At 47.3% G+C, this 21,906-nt stretch overlaps 3 protein-coding genes across 4 annotated transcripts in view; 2 read left to right on the top strand and 1 right to left on the bottom strand.

Moving 5' to 3' along the window:
• The first annotated feature begins 17 nt into the window (after positions 1-17).
• Positions 18-5,257, top strand: LOC120508519 (vitamin K epoxide reductase complex subunit 1-like). 2 transcript variants are annotated; one of them, XR_005629004.1, is made up of 4 exons: positions 18-220; positions 1,136-1,245; positions 2,626-2,885; positions 2,917-5,257. XR_005629004.1 is itself a non-coding variant. In XM_039722199.1 (3 exons), exons 1-3 carry the CDS (start codon positions 66-68, stop codon positions 2,829-2,831), a joined length of 471 nt encoding a protein of 156 aa, XP_039578133.1. In that variant the 5' UTR covers positions 19-65; the 3' UTR covers positions 2,832-5,257. The 2 variants fall into 2 exon arrangements, 1 of the variants encoding a protein (XP_039578133.1); XM_039722199.1 differs by having other exon boundaries at positions 19-220; positions 2,626-5,257.
• On the top strand, positions 3,282-18,975 carry BCKDK (branched chain keto acid dehydrogenase kinase). The gene is made up of 9 exons (XM_039722194.1): positions 3,282-3,397; positions 5,721-5,781; positions 8,893-9,039; positions 11,500-11,547; positions 14,365-14,484; positions 14,822-14,920; positions 16,930-17,003; positions 17,974-18,134; positions 18,300-18,975. The coding sequence occupies exons 1-9, from the start codon at positions 3,282-3,284 to the stop codon at positions 18,638-18,640; spliced, it is 1,167 nt and encodes a 388-aa protein (XP_039578128.1). The 3' UTR covers positions 18,641-18,975.
• A 1,729-nt stretch (positions 18,976-20,704) lies between these two features.
• LOC120508516 (major centromere autoantigen B-like) overlaps positions 20,705-21,906 on the bottom strand; it is a 4,160-nt gene continuing 2,958 nt past the window's right edge. Inside the window, exons 3-4 of the mRNA XM_039722195.1 lie at positions 21,805-21,904; positions 20,705-21,242 (exon numbers count right to left, since the gene is read on the bottom strand). Of these exons, the coding sequence (XP_039578129.1) occupies positions 20,797-21,242; positions 21,805-21,904 (546 nt within the window). The 3' untranslated portion in view covers positions 20,705-20,796. The remainder of the gene's footprint in view (positions 21,243-21,804; positions 21,905-21,906) is intronic.

A 21,906-nucleotide genomic window follows, 5' to 3' on the forward strand; every position in this document is an offset into this window, starting at 1 on the left:
GGTTGGCCAATCAGCGGAGAGGGGAGGTGGGAGTGGCAGCGGCGCCGCCCAATGGGGGTTGAACGATGGCGGCGGCGCTGCGGGCGGCGCTGTGCGTGGCGGGCGCGGCGCTGTCGCTGTACGCTCTGCATGTGGAACACCAAGCGGCGAGGGACCCGTCGTACCGAGCCGCCTGCGACCTGGGGCCCTCCGTGTCCTGCACCCGGGTGTTCTCCTCCCGGTAAAAGCACCGGGAGTAACGGGAGGAGGAGGGCGGGAACGGGAGTGGGCGGGGCTTGCGTGAGGCGGCGGCCAATGGTGTGAGGGGAAGGGCGGGCCGCTAGGGGGCGCTGTGGGCGGGGGTCGTGAGGGGAAAGGGGCGGAGCTTAAAATGGCGGGAGTGGGTGTGGGGGCGTGTCTTTGTTTAGGGGCGGGCTTATGTTAATTACCCTCATATATGGCATAATGGCAGGTTCTGTATGTCCATATATGGGTGTGAGGGCGTGGCTTGTGCCCATATATGGTCACAGTGGGCGTGGCTTACATGTTGTGTCTATATATGGATGTGGAGGCGTGGCTTTGGATTGCACCATATATGGTGAAGAGGGCGTGGCTTTGTCACACCCCTGTATAGCTGTGAAGGTGTGGCTTAAGCTTGTATTCATGAGGGGGAGTGGCTTATAGCATTTATGCCCATATATGGGCATAGAGGAGGTGCTTGTGTCTATATAAGGTCATAAGGGTGTGGTTTGTGTTGTTGTTTCCATATATGGGCATGGAGGCTTGGTTTATGTTGGTTAATTCCATATATGGGCATGAAGGCGTGGTTTGTGTTGTTGTTTCCATATATGGGCATGAAGGCGTGGCTTCTGCTTGTCATATTGCAGTGTGGCCATGCCATGCCCGTATATGGGTGTGGGGGTGTGGTTTAACCTAGCTATGACCATATATGGACATGAAGATTGGGGGAGGAATGGGTGTGGCTTCTCTAAGGGGGCGTGGCTTACAGCACCAAAGCACCAGTGCAATCTGGGGGTGTGGCTTTAAAACCCCACAAGGGGTGTGGCTTACCCACCTGCGCACACCATATATGGGCATGGGGGCGTGTCAGTCTGGGCTGTGGGCGTGTCTCGGTGGTGCCACGCCCCTTTTCCAGGTGGGGGCGTGGCCTGGGGCTGGTGGAGCCGGTGCTGGGCGGGGACAGCGCCCTGAACGTCCCCAACGGCGCCATCGGGCTGCTCTTCTACCTGCTGCAGGGGCTGCTGGGTAACCCCGGGACCGGGGCACTGGGAGGGACTGGGGGGGACTGGGAGGGACTGGGAGGGGACTGGGACAAACTGGGAGGGACTGGGAGGGGACTGGGACAAACTGGGAGGGACTGGGAGGGGACTGGGACAAACTGGGAGGGGACTGGGAGGGACTGGGAGGGGACTGGGACAAACTGGGAGGGGACTGGGAGGGGACTGGGACAAACTGGGAGGGAGTGGGAGGGACTGGAACGAACTGGGAGGGGATTGGGAGGGACTGGTTCAAACTGGGAGGGGATTGGAACAAACTGGAAGGGACTGGGACAAACTGGGGACACTGGGAGGGACTGGGGACATTGGGGACATGGGGACACTGGGGACATTGGGGACACTGGGACACTGGGGACATTGGGGACACGGGGAGGGACTGGGGACACGGGGAGGGACTGGGGACACAGGGACAGGGACACTGGGGACATTGGGACAATGGGGACACTGGGGACAGGGACACTGGGAGGGACTGGGAGGGACTGGGACACTGGGGACACTGGGACACTGGGACATTGGGGACACTGGGAGAGGATTTGGGGGCACTGGGAGGGACTGGGACACTGGGACACTGGGAGGGACTGGGAGGGGATTTGGGGACACTGGGAGGGACTGGGAGGGGATCTGGGGACACCGGGAGGGGATTTGGGGACACTGGGAGGGACTGGGACACTGGGAAGAACTGGGAAGGTATTTAGGGACACTGGGAGGGGATCTGGGGAGGGACTGGGACACTGAGGATATTGGGGATACTGGGACACTGGGGACACTGAGACACTGGGAGGGACTGGGAGGGGATTTGGGGACACTGGGAGGGACTGGGAAGGGATTTGGGGACACTGGCAGGGACTGGGAAGGTATTTAGGGACACTGGGAGGGGATCTGGGGACACTGGGAGGGACTGGGAGGGACTGGGACACTGAGGACATTGGGGACACTGGGACACTGGGGACACTGAGACACTGGGAGGGACTGGGAGGGGATTTGGGGACACTGGGAGGGACTGGGAAGGGATTTGGGGACACTGGCAGGGACTGGGGAGGGGGACTGGGACAAACTGGGGACACTGGGAGGGACTGGGGACACTTTGGGAACACTGGGAATGAGCTGGGGACAAACTGGGGACCAACTGGGGACAAACTGGTTACACTGGGAGGGACTGGGGACACTGGAGACCCTCTGGGGACACTGGTGACCCCTGGGTGACCCCTGGGTGACCCCTGGGTGGCCCCTGGGTGGCCCCTGGGTGGCCCCTGGGTGGCACTCCGGGCCCACCACGCCCCCCCTGACCCCTGTCCCCCTCCCCCAGGCACCTGCCGGGGCCGGGCGGCCGCGGTGACGCTTCCCCCAGGCACCTGCCGGGGCCGGGCGGCCGCGGTGACGCTGCTGGGGACGTCGGTGGCCTCGGCGCTGGCCTCGCTGTGGCTCGGGGGCGTCCTGCTCTTCGGCCTCAGGGACCTGTGCGTGGTCTGCCTCAGCACCTACGGGGTTAACCTGGCGCTGCTGGGGCTCAACCTGCGCCGCTGGAAACGAGGGAAAGTGCACAAAAATGAGTGAAAATCTGCCAAAATGGAGTGAAAATGACCCAAAATGGAGGGAAATCTGCCCAAAATGGAGGGAAACCGGCTTGAAACCACCCAAAATGGAGAGAAAATGACCCAAAATGGAGTGAAACCGACCCAAAATGGAGGGAAACCCACCCAAAATGGAGAGAAAATGACCCAAAATGGAGTGAAACCGACCCAAAATGGAGGGAAACCCACCCAAAATGGAGAGAAAATGACCCAAAATGGAGGGAAACAGACCCAAAATGGAGTGAAACCAACCCAAAATGGAGTGAAACCGACCTGAATCCACCCAAAACTGGGAAAAATCCACCCAAAACAGAGTGAAACGAACCCAAAATGGAGGGAAATCCGCCCAAAATGGAGGGAAACCGACCTCAAACCACCCAAAACTGAGAAAAATGCACCCAAAACTGAGTGAAACTGACCCAAAACAGAGAAAATGCCCCAAAACATTGGGGACCTGTGCGTGGTCTGCCTCAGCACCTACGGGGTTAACCTGGCGCTGCTGGGGCTCAACCTGCGCCGCTGGAAACCAGGGAAAACGCACAAAAATGAGTGAAAATGACCCAAAATGGAGTGAAACGGACCCAAAATGGAGGGAAATCCACCCAAAATGGAGAGAAAATGACCCAAAATGGAGGGAAACCGACCCAAAATGGAGTGAAATCCACCCAAAATGGAGGGAAACCGGCTTGAGACCACCCAAAACTGAGAAAAAATGACCCAAAATGGAGTGAAACTGACCCAAAATGGAGTGAAAACACACAAAAATGAGAGAGAATAACCCAAAATGAAGGGAAACAGACCCAAAATGGAGAGAAATCCACCCAAAACTGAGAAAAATCCACCCAAAATGGAGTGAAATGGACCCAAAATGGAGTGAAAACACACAAAAATGAGAGAGAATGACCCAAAATGGAGGGAAATCCACCCAAAATAGAGGGAACCCGACGCGAAACCACCCAAAATGGAGAGAAAACGACCCAAAATGGAGTGAAAATGACCCAAAATGGAGTGAAAATGACCCCAAATGGAGTGAAAATGACCCAAAATGGAGTGAAACCAACCCAAAATGGAGTGAAACCAACCCAAAATGGAGGGAAACTGACCCAATATGGAGGGAAACCGTCCTGAAACCACCCAAAACTGAGAAAAAAGACCCAAAATGGAGTGAAACTGACCCAAAATGGAGTGAAACCAACCCAAAATGGAGGGAAACTGACCTGAAACCACCCAAAACGGAGTGAAAACGACCCAAAATGGAGTGAAAATGACCCAAAACGGAGGGAAACCGACCTGAAACCACCCAAAATGGAGAGAAAACGACCCAAAATGGAGGGAAACCGACACAAAATGGAGGGAAACCGACCCAAAATGGAGTGAAAATGACCCAAAATGGAGTGAAAATGACCCAAAATGGAGTGAAACCGACCTGAAACCACCCAAAAACTGAGAAAAATGCACCCAAAACTGAGTGAAACTGACTCAAAATGGAGTGAAAATCCACAAAAAATGAGAGAAAATGACCCAAAATGGAGTGAAAATCACCCAAAATGGAGTGGAACTGACCCAAAATGGAGTGAAATCAACCTGAAACAACCCAAAACTGAGAGAAAATGACCCAAAACTGAAACTGACCCAAAACCAACTGAAAATGACCTAAAGTTGAGTGAAAATGACCAAAAACTGACTGAAACTGACCAGAAATCACCCAAAACTGAGAGAAATTGACCCAAAATTGAGTGAAACTCTTCCAAAACTGAGTGAAATCCACCCAAAATGGAGTGAAATCCACCTGAAACCACCCAAAACTGAGGGAAATCCACACAAAACTGAGTGAAAATGACCCAAAATTGAGTGAAACCAACTCAAAACCAAGCGAAAATTACTCAAAATTGATCAAAACGACCCAAAACCGATGGAAAAAGACCCAAAATTGAGTGAAGCTGACCTGAAACCACCCAAAACCGAGTAAAACTGACCCAAAACTGACTGAAATTCACCCAAAATTGGGGTCCAGGGAGGCAAAGTTACAGGAAATGGAGAAAATGTTACATTAAAGTGTCTTAAATAGAGAAAAAATGGCATTAAAGTGGCCAAAAGTGACCAAAAATGGCATTAAAGTAACCCAAAATGGCATTGAAGTGATGAAAGGTGGCATTAAAGTGACCAAAAACGGCATTAAAGTGATCAAAAATGGCATTAAAGTGACCAAAAGTGATACTAAAGTGCCTTAAAAGGGTCAAAAATGGCATTAAAATGCATAAAAATGACATTAAAGTGAGTAAATGCTACAGAAAAGCGTCTTAAATGAGTCAAAAATAGCATTAAAGTGATCGAAACGTACAGTAAATTGATCAAAACTGACACTGAAATGTTTCGAGTCAAAAATTGCATTAAAGTGATAAAAAGATACCAAAAAGTGTCCAAAATCCCCCAGCACCCCTTTGTGGGACCCCTTTTCCCAACATTTTCCCCCAAAAAGGGAATTTAGATTTTGACATTCCCTTTTCCCTCATTTTTTTTTCACCAAAAACGCTCCAGATTTTCTTTTTTCCCTCAATTTTCACCCCAAAAAGCCTCTGGAATTCCCATTTTCCCTCAGTTGTGCCCCAAAAGGGAATTTATTATTTGAAATTCCCTTTTCTCCCTCAATTTTCCCTCAGAACGGGATTGGGGACCCCATTTCCCCTCAGAAAAAATCCCCAAATCCTTTCCCCCCCAAAAAAAAATGCACTGGAAGCCCCTTTTCCTCTCAAATTTTCCCAAAATCCTTGGATTTATAGCTTGGGGTCCCTTTTTTCCCCTCAGAAAAAATCCCAAAACCTTATTTTTTTCCCCCAAAATAAACCGAGCCCCCTCATACCTCCGCCGCTAGGGGGCGCCGCTTTCCCGCCGCTCCCCCTCAGGCTTCCGCGCACGCGCAGTGCGGCCGGACCGTACCACCCTGAGGGGAACGCGCGGGGGGGGGGGGAAACAACGGCAGGGGCGGGAACGGGCGAGTCCATTAGGAGCCGAACCCGGGGGAGGTGTCGGGGAGGCCCCGGGGCCGCTGGTTGGTGAGGGGGGAGATTGGGGAGGTTTTTTGGGGTAAATTTGAGGGGTTTTGGGGTAAAAATGAAGGGTTTTTTGTGGGAAAATTGAGGGAGAAAGGGAGTGTCCGGACGCCGGGGTTATGTTTGGGACACGGGGTTGGAGAGAAGGGAGGGCGGAGAGGTGGGAATAGAGGAGGATTAAAGGGAAAAAGGGGTCCCTGAGGAGTTTTGGGGGAATGCTGAGGGGAAAAAGGGGTTCCGGAGCCGTTTTGGGGTGAATTTGAGGGAAAAGAGGAGTTCCAGATACTTAAATGCCCTTAGAGGGGCGTCCTGGACCATCTTAGTTTCTATTTTGGGGCAACTCTGAGGGGAAAAGGGGTCCCGGAGCGGTTTTGGGGATATTTTGAAGGAAAAAAAGGGGTCCCAGAGCATTTTTTGGGGGGATTCTGAGGGGAAAAAAGCGGTTCCGGACCTTAGGGGTCCCGGAGCGGTTTTGGGGGGATTTTGAAGGAAAAATAGGGGTCCCAGAGCATTTTTTGGGGGGATTCTGAGGGGAAAAAAGCGGTTCCGGACCTTTTAAATTTTGTTTTTGGGGAAACTCTGAGGGGAAAAGTGGTTCTGGGGTAGTTTTGGGGTGATTTTGAGGGAAAAAAGGGGTCCCCGAACGGTTTTTGGGGGATTTGTGAGGAAAAAAGGGGATCCCGGAGCCGTTTTGGGGGGATTTTTGAGGGGAAAAAAGGAGTTCGGGACACTTAAATCCCCTTATAGGGGCGTCCTGGACCATCTGAGGGGATTTTGAGTTTCTATTTTGGGGGAACTCTGAGGGGAAAAGGGGGTCCCTGAGCAGTTTTTGGGGGATTTCTGAGGAAAAAAGGGGATCCCAGAGCGGTTTTGGGGTGAATTTGAGAGAAAAAAAGGAGTTCGGGACACTTAAATCCCCTTACGGGAGTGTCCTTTATCTTCTGAGTTTCTATTTTGGGGCAACTCTGAGGGGAAAAGGGGGTCCAGGAGCGGTTTTGGGGGGATTTTGAGGGGAAAAAAGGGGTCCTGGACCTTTTTAATTTTTATTTTGGGGAAACTCTGAGGAGAAAAGTGAATCGGGGTAGTTTTTGGGAGGATTTTGAGGGGAAAAAGGGGTCCCTGAGCAGTTTTTGGGGGATTTCTGAGGAGAAAAGGGAGTGTTGGAGCGGTTTTGGAGGGATTTTGAGGGGAAAAAAGGGGTTCCAGCGACTTAAATCATCTTTTTTGGGGTGTTGGTTCTTCTGAGTGTTTATTTTGGGGAAACTCTTGAGGGGAAAAGTGGTTTTGGGGCAGTTTAGGGACGGGGATTTTGAGGTAAAAAATGGGGTTCCAGATACTTAAATCCTCTTTTTCAGGATTCTGGGCATTTGGAGGTTTTATTTTGGGGAAACTCTGAGGGGAAAATGGAGTTTTGACAGTTTTTTTGTAGGATTTTGAGGGGAAAAGGGGGTCCCGGAGTGGGATTTTGGGGCCCCTGGGGAGGTTTTGGGATCTCTTATTTAGGGGAGTCCCTTGGGAGGATCCTGAGGGGATTTTTTGGGTCCCTGAGGGGATTTTTGGGGTCCTTTGGGTGGATTTTGGGGTCCCTGAAGGGGTTTTTGGGGTCCCTGAGGGGATTTTTGGGGTTCTTTGGGTGGATTTTGGGGTCCCTGAAGGGGTTTTTGGGGTGCCTGAGGGGATTTTTGGGGTCCTTTGGGTGGATTTTGGGGTCCCTTGTGTGGATTTTGAGGTCCCTGAGGGGATTTTGGTGTCCCTGAGGGGATTTTGGGGTTATTTGAGTGGATTTTGCCCAAAATTTGGGAGGGGACCTAAAATTTGGGGGAATTTTGTCCATTTTGGGGGGGGTAAAAGGGGCTGGGGAGGCCAAAAATTTGGGGGAAAACGGGAGGAGGGGTCCCCAAAATTTGGGAGGGGGCCTAAAATTTGGGGGAATTCTGTCAATTTTGGGGGATAAAAGGGGTCGGGGAGGCCAAAATTTGGGGGAAAATGGGAGGAGGGGTCCCCAAAATTTGGGGGTGAAACCTCCAGAATTTGGGGGGAAATTTCAACGTTTTTGTAAAACATCCAAAATTTGGGGTGTAAACTCAAAAATTTGGGGTGAAAAGTAAAAAATCTGGGGGAAAATGTCACAAATTTGCGGTGAAAATTCAACATTTTTGGGGTGGAAATTGAACATTTCTGGGGTGGAAATTCAACATTTTTGGGGTGGAAATTCAAAAATTTTGGGGTGAAAATTCAACATTTGTGGCGGGAAAATTCAGCATTTTTGGGGTGAAAATTCAACATTTTTGGGGTGAAAGTTCAAAATTTGTGGGGTGAAATTTCAACATTTTTGGGTTTGAAAATTCAGCATTTTTGGGGAATTTTGTTGCTTTGGCCGGGCAGAAACCCCCAAAAATTTGGTTTAAAAATCCCCAAATTTCCAGGGGTTTGTGGGGAGGATAAATGTTGGGGATTTGCCCAAAATTTGGGGTGAAAATTCAACATTTTGGGGGTGAAAATTCAACGTTTTTGGGGTGAAAATTCAAAAATTTGGGGTGAAAATTCAACGTTTTTGGGGGTGAAAATTCAGTATTTTTGGGGTGTAAATTCAAAAATTTTGGGGTGAAAATTCAACATTTTTGGGATGGAAATTCAACATTTTTGGGGTGAAAATTCAACCTTTTAGGGTGAAAATTGAGTATTTTGGGGGTGAAAATTCAGTCTTTTGGGGTTGAAAATTCAGCATTTTTGGGGGTGAAAATTCAACATTTTTGGGGTGAAAATTCAGCATTTTTGGGGTGAAAATTCAATATTTTTGAGGTGAAAATTCAACATTTTTGGGGTGAAAATTCAGCATTTTTGGGGGTGAAAATTCAACATTTTTGGGGTGGAAAATTCAATATTTTTGGGGTGAAAATTCAGCATTTTTTGGGGAGTTCTGTGGGTTTGGCCGGGCAGAACCCCCCAAAACTTGGGTGTGAAAATCCCAGGGGTTTGTGGGGAGGATAAAAGTTGGGGATTTGCCCAAAACTGGGGTTTTTTGCCCAGAAAAGCGCGCGGTACCTGCAGCAGGAGCTGCCCGTGCGCATCGCCCACCGCATCCAGGGCTTCCGGAACCTTCCCTTCATCATCGGCTGCAACCCCACCATCCTGCACGTGGTGAGCCCCGAAACGCCCCAAAACTCCCCAAAATCACCCCAAAATAACCCCCAAAATTTACGGAAATCCTGAAAGCCCAAAAAAAAAAAAAATTTGGGAAAAATCGCGAGGAGAAAATTCAAATTATTCCCCAAAAAATTCAAGGGAATGGTGAAAATTATGAGAAAATAATTAAAAATTTTTTCCCAAAAAAAAAAAAATTTGGGAAAAATCGCGAGGAGAAAATTCAAATTATTCCCCAAAAAATTCAAGGGAATGGTGAAAATTATGAGAAAATAATTAAAAATTTTTTCCCAAAAAAAAAAAAATTGGTGAAATGACCCCAAAATATTCCTAAAAAGTTTAAGGGAATGTTGAAATTCCTGAAATTCCGAAAGAAAATCCCAAAAATTTCTGAAAAATTTGCTAAAAAAAAAAAATCCTTCCCAAAATTACCTGAAATTTTTCCCAAAATATCCTCAAAATATTCCCAAAAGTTTTAAGGGAATCCCAAAATTGACAAGATTAAAAAAAATAAAAAAATTGGGAAAAAAAAATCCAAAATATTCCCAAAATAATCCCAAAAGTTTCCCAGGGAATTCCCAAAATTTGCGCAGAATTCCCAAAAATTTTTAAGGGAAATCCTGAAATTCCCAAAATTTCAAAAAAAATTCTCCAAATTACCAAAAATTTTTTGGGAATTCCCAAAATTCTTGGGGGTGGGATTGCAAAATTCCCAAGAAATCCCAAAATTCCCGAAAAATTCCAGAAAATTTCCAGAAAATTCCCCAAAATTCCCAAAATTTTCCCGAAATTCCCCAAAATTCCCCCAAATTTCCATAAAATTACTGAAAATTCCCCAAAAATTGCCATAATTTGCGCAGAATTCCCAAAAATTTTTAAGGGAAATCCTGAAATTCCCAAAATTTCAAAAAAAATTCTCCAAATTACCAAAAATTTTTTGGGAATTCCCAAAATTCTTGGGGGTGGGATTGCAAAATTCCCAAGAAATCCCAAAATTCCCGAAAAATTCCAGAAAATTTCCAGAAAATTCCCCAAAATTCCCAAAATTTTCCAGAATTTCCCCAAAATTCCCAAAATTTTCCAGAAATTCCCCAAATTCCCCAAAATTCCCCCAAATTCCCCCAAATTTCCATAAAATTACTGAAAATTCCCCAAAAATTGCCATAAAATTCCTAAAAATTCCTAAAAATTCCCCAAAATTTCCATAAAATTTCCCAAAATTTCCATAAAATTACTGAAAATTTCCCAAAAATTGACATAAAATTCCTACAAAATTCCCCAAAATTTCTAGAAAATTCCTAAAAATTCCAGAAAATTCCCAAAAATTTCAATAAAATTCCTAAAAATTCCCCAAAGTTTCCAGAAAATTCCCAAAAATTCCCTGAAATTCCCAAAAATTTCAATAAAATTCCTAAAAATTCCCCAAAGTTTCCAGAAAATTCCCAAAAATTCCCTGAAATTCCCAAAAATTTCAATAAAATTCCTAAAAATTCCCCAAAGTTTCCAGAAAATTCCCAAAAATTCCCTGAAATTCCCAAAAATTTCTCCCCAAAATTCCCCCAAATTTCCATAAAATTACTGAAAATTCCCCAAAAATTGCCATAAAATTCCTAAAAATTCCTAAAAATTCCCCAAAATTTCCATAAAATTTCCCAAAATTTCCATAAAATTACTGAAAATTTCCCAAAAATTGCCATAAAATTCCTACAAAATTCCCCAAAATTTCCATAAAATTCCCAAAAAATCCCCCAAATATCTAGAAAATTCCTAAAAATTCCAGAAAATTCCCAAAAATTTCAATAAAATTCCTAAAAATTCCCCAAGGTTTCCAGAAAATTCCAAAAAATTCCCTGAAATTCCCAAAAATTTCCATAAAATTCCCAAAAATTTCCAGAAAATTCCCAAAAATTCCCCTAAATTCCCCAGAATTCCCAAAAATTTACAGAAAATTCCCAAAAATTCCCCTAAATTCCCCAGAATTCCCAAAAATTTTTTCCATAAAATTACTGAAAATTTCCCAAAAATTGACATAAAATTCCTACAAAATTCCCCAAAATTTCTAGAAAATTCCTAAAAATTCCAGAAAATTCCCAAAAATTTCAATAAAATTCCCCAAAATTTCCAGAAAATTCCCAAAAATTCCCTGAAATTCCCAAAAATTTCAATAAAATTCCTAAAAATTCCCCAAGGTTTCCAGAAAATTCCAAAAAATTCCCTGAAATTCCCAAAAATTTCCATAAAATTCCCAAAAATTTCCAGAAAATTCCCAAAAATTCCCCTAAATTCCCCAGAATTCCGAAAAATTTAAATAAAATTAATAAAAGTTCCCAATAAATTCCCCAGAATTCCCAAAAATTTCCATAAAATTCCTAAAAGTTCCCAAAAATTCCGCTAAAATTCCCAAAAATTCCCAAAATCCCCCGGAATCCCCGTAATTGTGTGCCGTGTTCCCCCCAGCACGAGCTGTACATCCGCGCCTTCCAGAAACTGAGCGACTTCCCCCCGGTGAGTGAGGGAGTGACACACCTGGGGGCACACCTGGACACACCTGGGCACACCTGAGACACACCTGGGGGCACACCTGGGCACACCTGGGCACACCTGAGACACACCTGGGGGGTAAAAACACACCTGGGCACACCTGGGCACACCTGGGAGTCATCACACACACCTGGGCACACCTGGGGGGTAAAAACACACCTGGGCACACCTGGGCACACCTGGGAGTCATCACACACACCTGGGCACACCTGGGGGGTAAAAACACACCTGGGCACACCTGAAATTCCCCAAAATTTCCAGAAAATTCCCAAAAATTCCCTGAAATTCCCAAAAATTTCAATAAAATTCCCCAAAATTTCCAGAAAATTCCCAAAAATTCCCTGAAATTCCCAAAAATTTCAATAAAATTCCCCAAAATTTCCAGAAAATTCCCAAAAATTCCCTGAAATTCCCAAAAATTTCAATAAAATTCCCCAAAATTTCCAGAAAATTCCCAAAAATTCCCTGAAATTCCCAAAAATTTCAATAAAATTCCCCAAAATTTCCAGAAAATTCCCAAAAATTCCCTGAAATTCCCAAAAATTTCAATAAAATTCCCCAAAATTTCCAGAAAATTCCCAAAAATTCCCTGAAATTCCCAAAAATTTCAATAAAATTCCCCAAAATTTCCAGAAAATTCCCAAAAATTCCCTGAAATTCCCAAAAATTTCAATAAAATTCCCCAAAATTTCCAGAAAATTCCCAAAAATTCCCTGAAATTCCCAAAAATTTCAATAAAATTCCCCAAAATTTCCAGAAAATTCCCAAAAATTCCCTGAAATTCCCAAAAATTTCAATAAAATTCCCCAAAATTTCCAGAAAATTCCCAAAAATTCCCTGAAATTCCCAAAAATTTCAATAAAATTCCCCAAAATTTCCAGAAAATTCCCAAAAATTCCCTGAAATTCCCAAAAATTTCAATAAAATTCCCCAAAATTTCCAGAAAATTCCCAAAAATTCCCTGAAATTCCCAAAAATTTCAATAAAATTCCCCAAAATTTCCAGAAAATTCCCAAAAATTCCCTGAAATTCCCAAAAATTTCAATAAAATTCCCCAAAATTTCCAGAAAATTCCCAAAAATTCCCTGAAATTCCCAAAAATTTCAATAAAATTCCCCAAAATTTCCAGAAAATTCCCAAAAATTCCCTGAAATTCCCAAAAATTTCAATAAAATTCCCCAAAATTTCCAGAAAATTCCCAAAAATTCCCTGAAATTCCCAAAAATTTCAATAAAATTCCCCAAAATTTCCAGAAAATTCCCAAAAATTCCCTGAAATTCCCAAAAATTTCAATAAAATTCCCCAAAATTTCCAGAAAATTCCCAAAAATTCCCTGAAATTCCCAAAAATTTCAATAAAATTCCCCAAAATTTCCAGAAAATTCCCAAAAATTCCCTGAAATTCCCAAAAATTTCAATAAAATTCCTAAAAATTCCCCAAAGTTTCCAGAAAATTCCCAAAAATTCCCTGAAATTCCCAAAAATTTCAATAAAATTCCTAAAAATTCCCCAAAGTTTCCAGAAAATTCCCAAAAATTCCCTGAAATTCCCAAAAATTTCCATAAAATTCCCAAAAATTTCCAGAAAATTCCTAAAAATTCCCCTAAATTCCCCAGAATTCCCAAAAATTTCCAGAAAATTCCCAAAAATTCCCCTAAATTCCCCAGAATTCCGAAAAATTTCCATAAAATTCCTAAAAGTTCCCAAAAATTCCGCTAAAATCCCAAAAATTCCCGGAAATTTCCTGAAAATTTCCATAAAATTCCATAAAATTCCCCAAAATCCCCCGAAATCCCCGTAATTCTCTGATGTTCCCCCCCCAGCACGAGCTGTACATCCGCGCCTTCCAGAAACTGAGCGACTTCCCCCCGGTGAGTGAGGGAGTGACACACCTGGGGGCCACCTGGGCACACCTGGGGGCACACCTGGGGGTGTGAGGGACACACCTGGCCAGATCCAGGTGTGCAGCGATGATTCCCAGTCCTGCGAGTTGCTGTCACGGGTGCATCACACCTGAGTCACGCCTGTGTCACCTGTCACACCTGTCTGTGTCTGACCTGTCAGTGTCTCACCTGTCTGTGTCTCACCTGTCTGTGTCTCACCTGTCTGTGTCTCACCTGTCTGATCTCACCTGTCTGTGTCTCACCTGTCTGTGTCTCACCTGTCTGTGTCTCACCTGTCTGTGTCTGACCTGTCTGTGTCTCACCTCTGTCTGTGTCTCACCTGTCTGTGTCTCACCTGTCTGTGTCTCACCTGTCTGTGTCTCACCTGTCTGTGTCTCACCTGTCTGTGTCTCACCTGTCTGTGTCTCACCTGTCTGTGTCTGACCTGTCTGTGTCTGACCTGTCTGTGTCTCACCTGTCTGTGTCTCACCTGTCTGTGTCTCACCTGTCTCACCTGCAGATCCAGGTGCGCAGCGACAAGGCGCAGCGCTGTCGCTGTCACTGTCACACCTGTCTGTGTCTCACCTGTCTGTGCTTCACCTGTCTCACACTTGTCTGTCTCACCTGTCTCACACCTGTCTGTGTCTCACCTGTCTGTGTCTCACCTGTCTGTGTCTCACCTGTCTCACCTGTCTGTGTCTGACCTGTCTCTGTCTCACCTGTCTCACCTGTCTCTGTCTCACCTGTCTCACCTGTCTGTGTCTGACCTGTCTGTGTCTGACCTTTCTCTGTCTCACCTGTATCTCACCTGCAGATCCAGGTGCGCAGCGACGAGGCGCAGCGCTGTCACTGTCACACCTGTCAGTCTCTCACCTGTGTTACCTGTGTTACCTGCACAGATCCAGGTGCGCAGCGACGAGGCGCAGTACTGCGCGCTGCTGCGGCAGCTGCTGGAGGATCACAAGGACGTGGTGACGCTGCTGGCCGAGGGGCTGAGGGAGTGCCGCAGGCACATACAGGTAACTGGGACACACCTGGGACACACCTGAGACACACCCACACACACCTGTCTCTCATCTGTCTCTCACCTGTCTGATCTCACCTGTGTGATCTCACCTGTCTCTCACCTGTCTGATCTCACCTGTCTGATCTCACCTGTCTGATCTCACCTGTCTGATCTCACCTGTGGATACCCATAACACACCTGGGCACACCTGGGGCAGTTAAAACACGCATGGGGGCAGATATAACACACCTGGGGCAGGTACAGCACACCTGGGGCAGCTCTAACACACCTGGGGCAGTTATAGCACACCTGTCTCACCTGTCTGGTCTCACCTGTGTCTCCCCTGTCAGGATGAGCGGCTGCTGCGGCCGTTCCTGGACAAGACGCTGACGTCGCGCCTGGGCATGCGGATGCTGGCGGCGCATCACCTGGCGCTGCACGAGGACAAGGTGAGCTCACCTGGGGACAGGTGTGTCAGGTGTGACAGGTACCCATAGATCACCTGGGCACAGGTGTGACAGGCACAGGTGTGTCAGTACAGGTGAATCACCTGGTGCTGCATGAGGACAGGGTGGGCTCACCTGGGCACAGGTAACACAGGTACAGGTGTGTCAGTACAGGTGTGACAGGCACAGGTAAATCACCTGTGCAGGTGTGACAGTACAGGTGAATCACCTGGGCACAGGTGTGACAGGCACAGGTGTGCCAATACAGGTGAGTCACCTGGCGCTGCACGAGGACAAGGTGAGCTCACCTGGGCACAGGTAAATCACCTGTGCAGGTGTGTCAGTACAGGTGTGTCAGTACAGGTAAATCACCTGGCGCTGCATGAGGACAGGGTGAGCTCACCTGGACAGGTGTGACAGGCACAGGTGTGTCAGTACAGGTGTGACAGTACAGGTGAATCACCTGTCCAGGTGTGTCAGGTCATTCATCCCAGTTTTCCCTGATTTCCCCCCATTTCTCCCAATTTCCCCCCATTTTTCTCCATTTCCCCCAAATTTTCCCCATTTCCCCCCATTTTTCCCAATTTCCCCAAATTTTTCTCCATTTCCCCCAAATTTTCCCCAATTTTCCTCCATTTTTCTGAATTTTCCCCTAAATTTTCCCCAATTTTTCCCAAATTTCCCCAAATTTTCCCCATTTCCCCCCATTTTTCCTCGAATTTTCCCCATTTCCCGCAATTTTCCAAAAATTTTCATCTTTTTTTTTCTCATTTTTCCCTATTTTTCTCCATTTTTCCCCAAATTTTCCCCATTTTTCCCCGATTTCCCCAATTTTTTCTCTTTTTTTTTCCTTTTTTCTCCCTATTTTTTCCTGTTTTTCCCCAAATTTCCCCACTTTTCCTAATTTTCCCAAATTTTCCCTTTTTCCTCATTTTCCCCCCATTTTTCCCAATTTCCCCAAATTTTTCTCCATTTCCCCCAAATTTTCCCCAATTTTCCTCCATTTTTCTGAATTTTCCCCTAAATTTTCCCCAATTTTTCCCAAATTTCCCCAAATTTTCCCCAAATTTCTCTCTAATTTTCCCAATTTTTCCACATTTTTTCCATTTCTCTCATTTCCCCTTTTTTATTTATTCTTTTTCCAAAATTTTTCCCAATTTCCCCCCCAATTTTTTTCCAAGTTCATATCAAATTGTCCCTATTTTTTACCAATTTTCCCAAAATTTTCCCAAATTTTTCCTAATTTTTTCCAATTTTTCCCAGTTCTTTCCTAATTTTTCCACGTTTTTCCCCAATTTTCCCAAATTTTTCCCCGTTTTTTCTCATTTTTCCCCATTTTTTCCCAATTTTCCCCAAATGTTCCCCATTTTTTCCCAATTTTCCCCAAATTTTCCCCATTTTCCCCCAAATGTTCCCCATTTTTCCCCGATTTCCCCAATTTTTTCTCTTTTTTTTTCCTTTTTTCTCCCTATTTTTTCCTGTTTTTCCCCAAATTTCCCCACTTTTCCTAATTTTCCCAAATTTTCCCCGTTTTTTCTCATTTTTCCCTTTTCCCTTTTTTCTTATTTTTCCCTCATTTTTTCCAAATTTCCCCCAAATTTTCCCCATTTTTCCCCATTTTTTCCCAATTTTCCCATTTTTTCCCTGTTTTTTTCTCATTTTCCTCCATTTTCCCCCAAATTTCTCCGTTTTTCCCAATTTTTCCCCATTTTTTCTCATTTTTCCCCATTTTTCCCAAATTTTTCCACTTTTTTTCTCTTTTTTTTTCATTTTTCCCCATTTTTCCCCATTTTCTTGCCAAATTTCTCCAAATTTTCTCCCATTTTTTCCCAATTTTTCCCCATTTTTTCTCATTTTTCCCTTTTTTTTTCTTATTTTTCCCCCATTTTTTCCCAAATTCCCCCAAATCTCCCCCAGTTTCCCCCGGTTCCCCCAAATTCCCGTTTTTCTCTCACTTTTCACTGCTTTCTCTCACTTTTCCCGTTTTTCCCCCTTTTCCCCCCGACCCGCAGCCGGATTTCGTCGGCATCATCTGCACGCGCCTGTCGCCCAAGAAACTCATCGAGAAGTGGGTGGACTTCGCCAGGTAACCCAAAATAACCCAAAATACACCCAAAATACACCTGAAATACACCCAAAACACACCCAAACTCATCGAGAAGTGGGTGGACTTCGCCAGGTGAGAAATACACCCGAAATACACCCGAAATACTCATCGAGAAGTGGGGAGACACACCTGAGACACACCCAAACACACCTGAACACACCCAAATACACCTGAAATACACCCAAACTCATCGAGAAGTGGGTGGACTTCGCCAGGTGAGCGCACCTGGGACACACCCAAATACACCCAAAACACACCCAAAATACACCCAAATACACCTGAGACACACCTGGGACACCCCCAAAATACACCAAAACACACCCAAAACACACCTGGGCACACCTGAGACACACCTGGGCACACCTGGGCACACCTGGGATACACCCAAAACACACCTGGGGGGTAAAAACACACCTGAGACACACCTGGGCACACCTGGGGACCCCAGGTGACGGCGACAGACAGGACAGGTGACACAGGTGAGGTGACACAGGTGAGTCACACCTGTCCCAGGTGTGCCCGTGACAGGGGGTGGCACCGAGTGACACGGGGTGACAGTGACTGACAGGACAGGTCACTCAGGTGTGTCACACGTGTGTCACACGCGTGTTCCAGGCGTTTGTGTGAGCACCAGTACGGGAACGCCCCGCGTGTGCGCATCAACGGGCACGGGACACCGAGTGACACGGGGTGACACTGAGTGACACTGAGTGACAGGGGGTGACAGGACGGGTCACTCAGGTGTGTCACACCTGTCACACGTGTGTCACACGCGTGTTCCAGGCGTTTGTGTGAGCACCAGTACGGGAACGCCCCGCGTGTGCGCATCAACGGGCACGGGACAGGGACACCGAGTGACACTGAGTGACAGGGGGTGACAGTGACTGACAGGACAGGTGACACGGGTGTCACTCAGGTGTGTCACACGTGTGTCACACGCGTGTCCCAGGCGTTTATGTGAACACCAGTACGGGAACGCTCCCCGTGTGCGCATCAACGGGCACGTGGCGGCGCGCTTCCCGTTCATCCCGCTGCCCCTGGACTACGTCCTGCCCGAGCTGCTCAAGAACGCCATGAGGTGCCCGCGGTTTGGGGGGAATTTCCTTTCTGGTGCCCCCCAGGTTCGGCTTCGGGGAAAATTTGGGGAATTTGGGGTTTTTGGGGTGGGATTTGGGGATTTTGGTGGGGTTTTTGGTGTGGGATTTTCAGGTTTATGGTGGGGATTTCGGGGTATTTTTTTGGGGGACTTTTCTGGGATTTTGGGACCATTTTGAGGCCACTTTTTGTTATTTTTGGTGCCCCGCAGGTTCAGCCTCGGGGTAAATTTGGGGGTTTTTGGGGTGGGATTTGGGGTTTTTGGGGTGGGATTGTCGGGTTTTTGGGGTGGGTATTTTAGGGTATTTTTTGGGGGACTTTTCTGGGATTTTGGGACCATTTTGGGGCCACTTTTTGTTATTTCTGGTGCCCCCAGGTTCGGCTTCGGGCTGCCGACGTCGCGCGCCTACGCCGAGTACCTGGGGGGGTCGCTGGTGCTGCAGTCGCTGCAGGGCGTCGGCACCGACGTCTACCTGCGGCTGCGGCACATCGACGGCAAGGCCGAGAGCTTCCGCATCTAGGGGGGCTTCGGGGGAACCCCCCGAGCCCCACGCGGCTCACGGGGGGCCGGCAGAGCCCCCAGAGCTGGTTCTGCTCGTGGGAACCCTGGAGAACCCTCAAAGGTTGGACTTTGGGGTCGTGGAACCCCTAAAAGTTGGGTTTTGGTCATTAAAATCATGGAGAACCTGCCAGAGTTGGGTTTTGGTCATGGAGGTCAAGGAGAACCCTCAAAAGTTGGGTTTTGGTCATTGAAACCAAGGAGAATCCTCAAAAGTTGGGTTTTGGTCATTAAAACCAAGGAAAACCCTCAAAAGTTGGACTTTTAGGTCATTAAAATTGTGGAGAACTCTTCAAAGTTAGGTTTTGGTCATTAAAGTCATGGAGAACCTTCCAGAGTTGGGTTTTGGTCATCGAGGTCAAGGAGAATCCTCAAAAGTTGGGTTTTGGTCATTAAAATCATGGAGAATCCTCAAAAGTTGGACTTTTTGGTCATTGAAACCAAGGAGAACCCTCAAAAGTTGGACTTTTTGGTCATTAAAATTGTGGAGAACTCTTCAAAGTTAGGTTTTGGTCATTAAAATCATGGAGAACCTGCCAGAGTTGGGTTTTGGTCATGGAGGTCAAGGAGAACCCTCAAAAGTCATTAAAAGCAAGGAAAACCCTCAAAAGTTGGACTTTTAGGTCATTAAAGTTGTGGAGAACTCTTAAAAGTTGGGTTTTGGTCATTAAAACCAAGGAAAACCCTCGAAAGTTGGACTTTTTGGTCATTAAAAGTGTGGAGAAATCTTAAAAGTTGGGGTTTGGTTACAACGCGGAGTGGGCGGGGCTTTATTGGGGGCGGGGCTTTATTGGGGGCGGGGCGAGGGGGAGGAGGGGAGGGAGGAAGGCTCCGGGTGGGGGTGGGGTGGGACAAGGCCCAATTTGGGCATTTTTTGACCCGAAATTCATCATCCTCATCATCTTCATCTTCATCTTCATCATCGGTCTTGAAACCAAGGAGAACCCTCAAAAGTTGGACTTTTAGGTCATTAAAGTTGTGGAGAACTCTTAGAAGTTGGGTTTTGGTCATTAAAGTCATGGAGAACCTTCCAGAGTTGGGTTTTGGTCATTGAAACCAAGGAGAAGCGTCAAAAGTTGGACTTTTGGGTCGTGGAACCCCTAAAAGTTGGCTTTTCAGCGTTAAATCCAAGGAGAACCCTCCTAAGTTGGACTTTTTGGTCATTAAAATTGTGGAGAACTCTTAAAAGTTGGGGTTTGGTCATGGGAACCATGGAGAACCTTCCATGGTTGGGTTTTGGGTCGTGGAACCCCCGCTTTATTGGGGGCGGGGCGAGGGGGAGGAGGGGAGGGAGGAAGGCTCCGGGTGGGGGTGGGGTGGGACAAGGCCCAATTTGGGCATTTTTTGACCCGAAATTCATCATCCTCATCATCTTCATCTTCATCTTCATCATCGTGGAGGACCAAGTGTCCAATTTGGGCTTTTTTTGACCCAAAATTCATCTTCATCATCATCATCATGGAGGCCATCTTCATCATCATCATCCTCATCATCATCCTCATCATCATGGAGGCCCAAAGCTCCATTTTGGGCTTTTTTTGACCCAAAATTCCTCCTCATCTTCATCATCATCATCATCATCATCATCTTCATCTCCATCGTCTTCATCACGACCTAAGTGTCCAATTTGGGCTTTGTCTGACCCAAAATATCTCCTCATCTTCATCATCTTCATCTTCATCAAAGTGGAGGACCAGGTCTCCATTTTGGGCTGGTTTTGACCCAAAATTCCTCCTCATCTTCATCATCTTCATCTCCATCATCTTCATCGCAACCCAAGTGTCCATTTTGGGCATTTTTTGACCCAAAATTCCTCCTCATCTTCATCCTCATCATCATCATCATGGAGACCATCATCATCATCATCATCATCTTCATCACCCTCATCATCATCTTCATCATCGTCATCATCATGGAGGCCCCAGTGTCCATTTTGGGCTTTTTTTGGCCCAAAATTCCTCCTCATCTTCATCCTCATCATCATCATCATGGAGACCATCATCATCATCATCTTCATCATCATGGAGGCCCAAAATTCCTCCTCATCTTCAGCCTCACCATCATCTCCTCCATCATCTTCCTCCCCACCCTCCTCCTCCTCCTCAGCCCCTCCCCCCGTTAATCTTCATCCCCTCCTCCACCATCATCATCCTCGGGGCCTTCGTCGCCTCCACCTTCATCATCCTCGGGGCCTTCATCACCTCCATCATCATCCTCGGGGCCTTCATCCTCGTTTTGGGGTTCTCCTTCATCATCCTCGGGGCCTTCATCCCCAAATGTGGCTTCTTCATCATCCTCGGGGCCTTCCTCGCCTCCTTCATCATCCTCGGGGCCTTCATCCTCGTTTTGGGGTTCTCCTTCATCATCCTCGGGGTTTTCTTCCTCGTTTTTGGGTTCTCCCTCCTCCTCCTCCTCGAGGCCTTCATCCCCAAATTTGGGCTCCTCCTCCTCCTCCTCGGGGCCTTCCTCCCCGGCTCTGGGCTCCTCCTCCTCCTCCTGGGGCCGGCAGCACGGACAGTCCGAGCGGTGCGCGGGGGCGGCGTCGCGCTGCGGGTCGTAGAAATCTGGGAAAAAGGGGAAAATGACCACTGGAGTGACCACTGGAGTGACCACTGGAGAGACCACTGCAGTGACCACTGCAGTGACCACTGGAGTGACCACTGGAGTGACCATTGGAGTGACCGCTGGAGTGACCACTGGAGTGACCACTGGGCACTGACCCCTCCCAGATCATGGCTAGACATTGGAGTGGTCACTCCCTGAAGTTTGGAGCCATAAAAATTGGGAAAATCCCCAAAATGACCCCTGGAGTGACCGCTGGAGTGACCCCTGCAGTGACCACCACCCGTTGGCCGGACAGCGAGTGGTCACTCACCAAAGGGCCCCAGCCTGGCCGGACATTGCAGCGGTCACTCACCAGTGAGCGGTCACTCACCGAAGGGCCCCGGCCGGACAGTGAGCGGTCACTCCCCGAAGGGCCCCGGCCCGGCCGGACATCGGAGCGGTCACTCACCGAAGGGCCCCGGCCCGGCCGGACATTGGAGTGGTCACTCCCCGAAGGGCCCGGCCGGACAGCGAGCGGTCACTCACCGAAGGGCCCGGCCGGACATCGGAGCGGTCACTCACCGAAGGGCCCCGGCCGCGGCGGCCCCTCCAGCCGCTCCAGGGCGGTCAGCAGCACGCCGCACGTCCACTCGCCTTTGGCCGCGGCCAGAGCGCGCAGCCGCC

The sequence above is a fragment of the Passer montanus genome, unplaced genomic scaffold, assembly GCF_014805655.1.
Source record: "Passer montanus isolate IOZ18808 unplaced genomic scaffold, ASM1480565v1 scaffold472, whole genome shotgun sequence".
Lineage (NCBI taxonomy): Eukaryota > Metazoa > Chordata > Aves > Passeriformes > Passeridae > Passer > Passer montanus.

Bases quoted from the DNA above. Each gene is read 5' to 3' on its own strand.
- LOC120508519 (XM_039722199.1), top strand. From the start codon at position 66: ATGGCGGCGGCGCTGCGGGCGGCGCTGTGCGTGGCGGGCGCGGCGCTG. The intron at 221-1,135 runs GTAAAAGCACCG...CCCCTTTTCCAG, and splicing joins ACCCGGGTGTTCTCCTCCCG to GTGGGGGCGTGGCCTGGGGC. The intron at 1,246-2,625 runs GTAACCCCGGGA...CGCTTCCCCCAG, and splicing joins CCTGCTGCAGGGGCTGCTGG to GCACCTGCCGGGGCCGGGCG.
- BCKDK (XM_039722194.1), top strand. From the start codon at position 3,282: ATGCCCCAAAACATTGGGGACCTGTGCGTGGTCTGCCTCAGCACCTAC. The intron at 3,398-5,720 runs GTGAAAATGACC...CTCCGCCGCTAG, and splicing joins GGGAAAACGCACAAAAATGA to GGGGCGCCGCTTTCCCGCCG. The intron at 18,135-18,299 runs GTGCCCCCCAGG...GACCATTTTGAG, and splicing joins TGGGGGGAATTTCCTTTCTG to GCCACTTTTTGTTATTTTTG.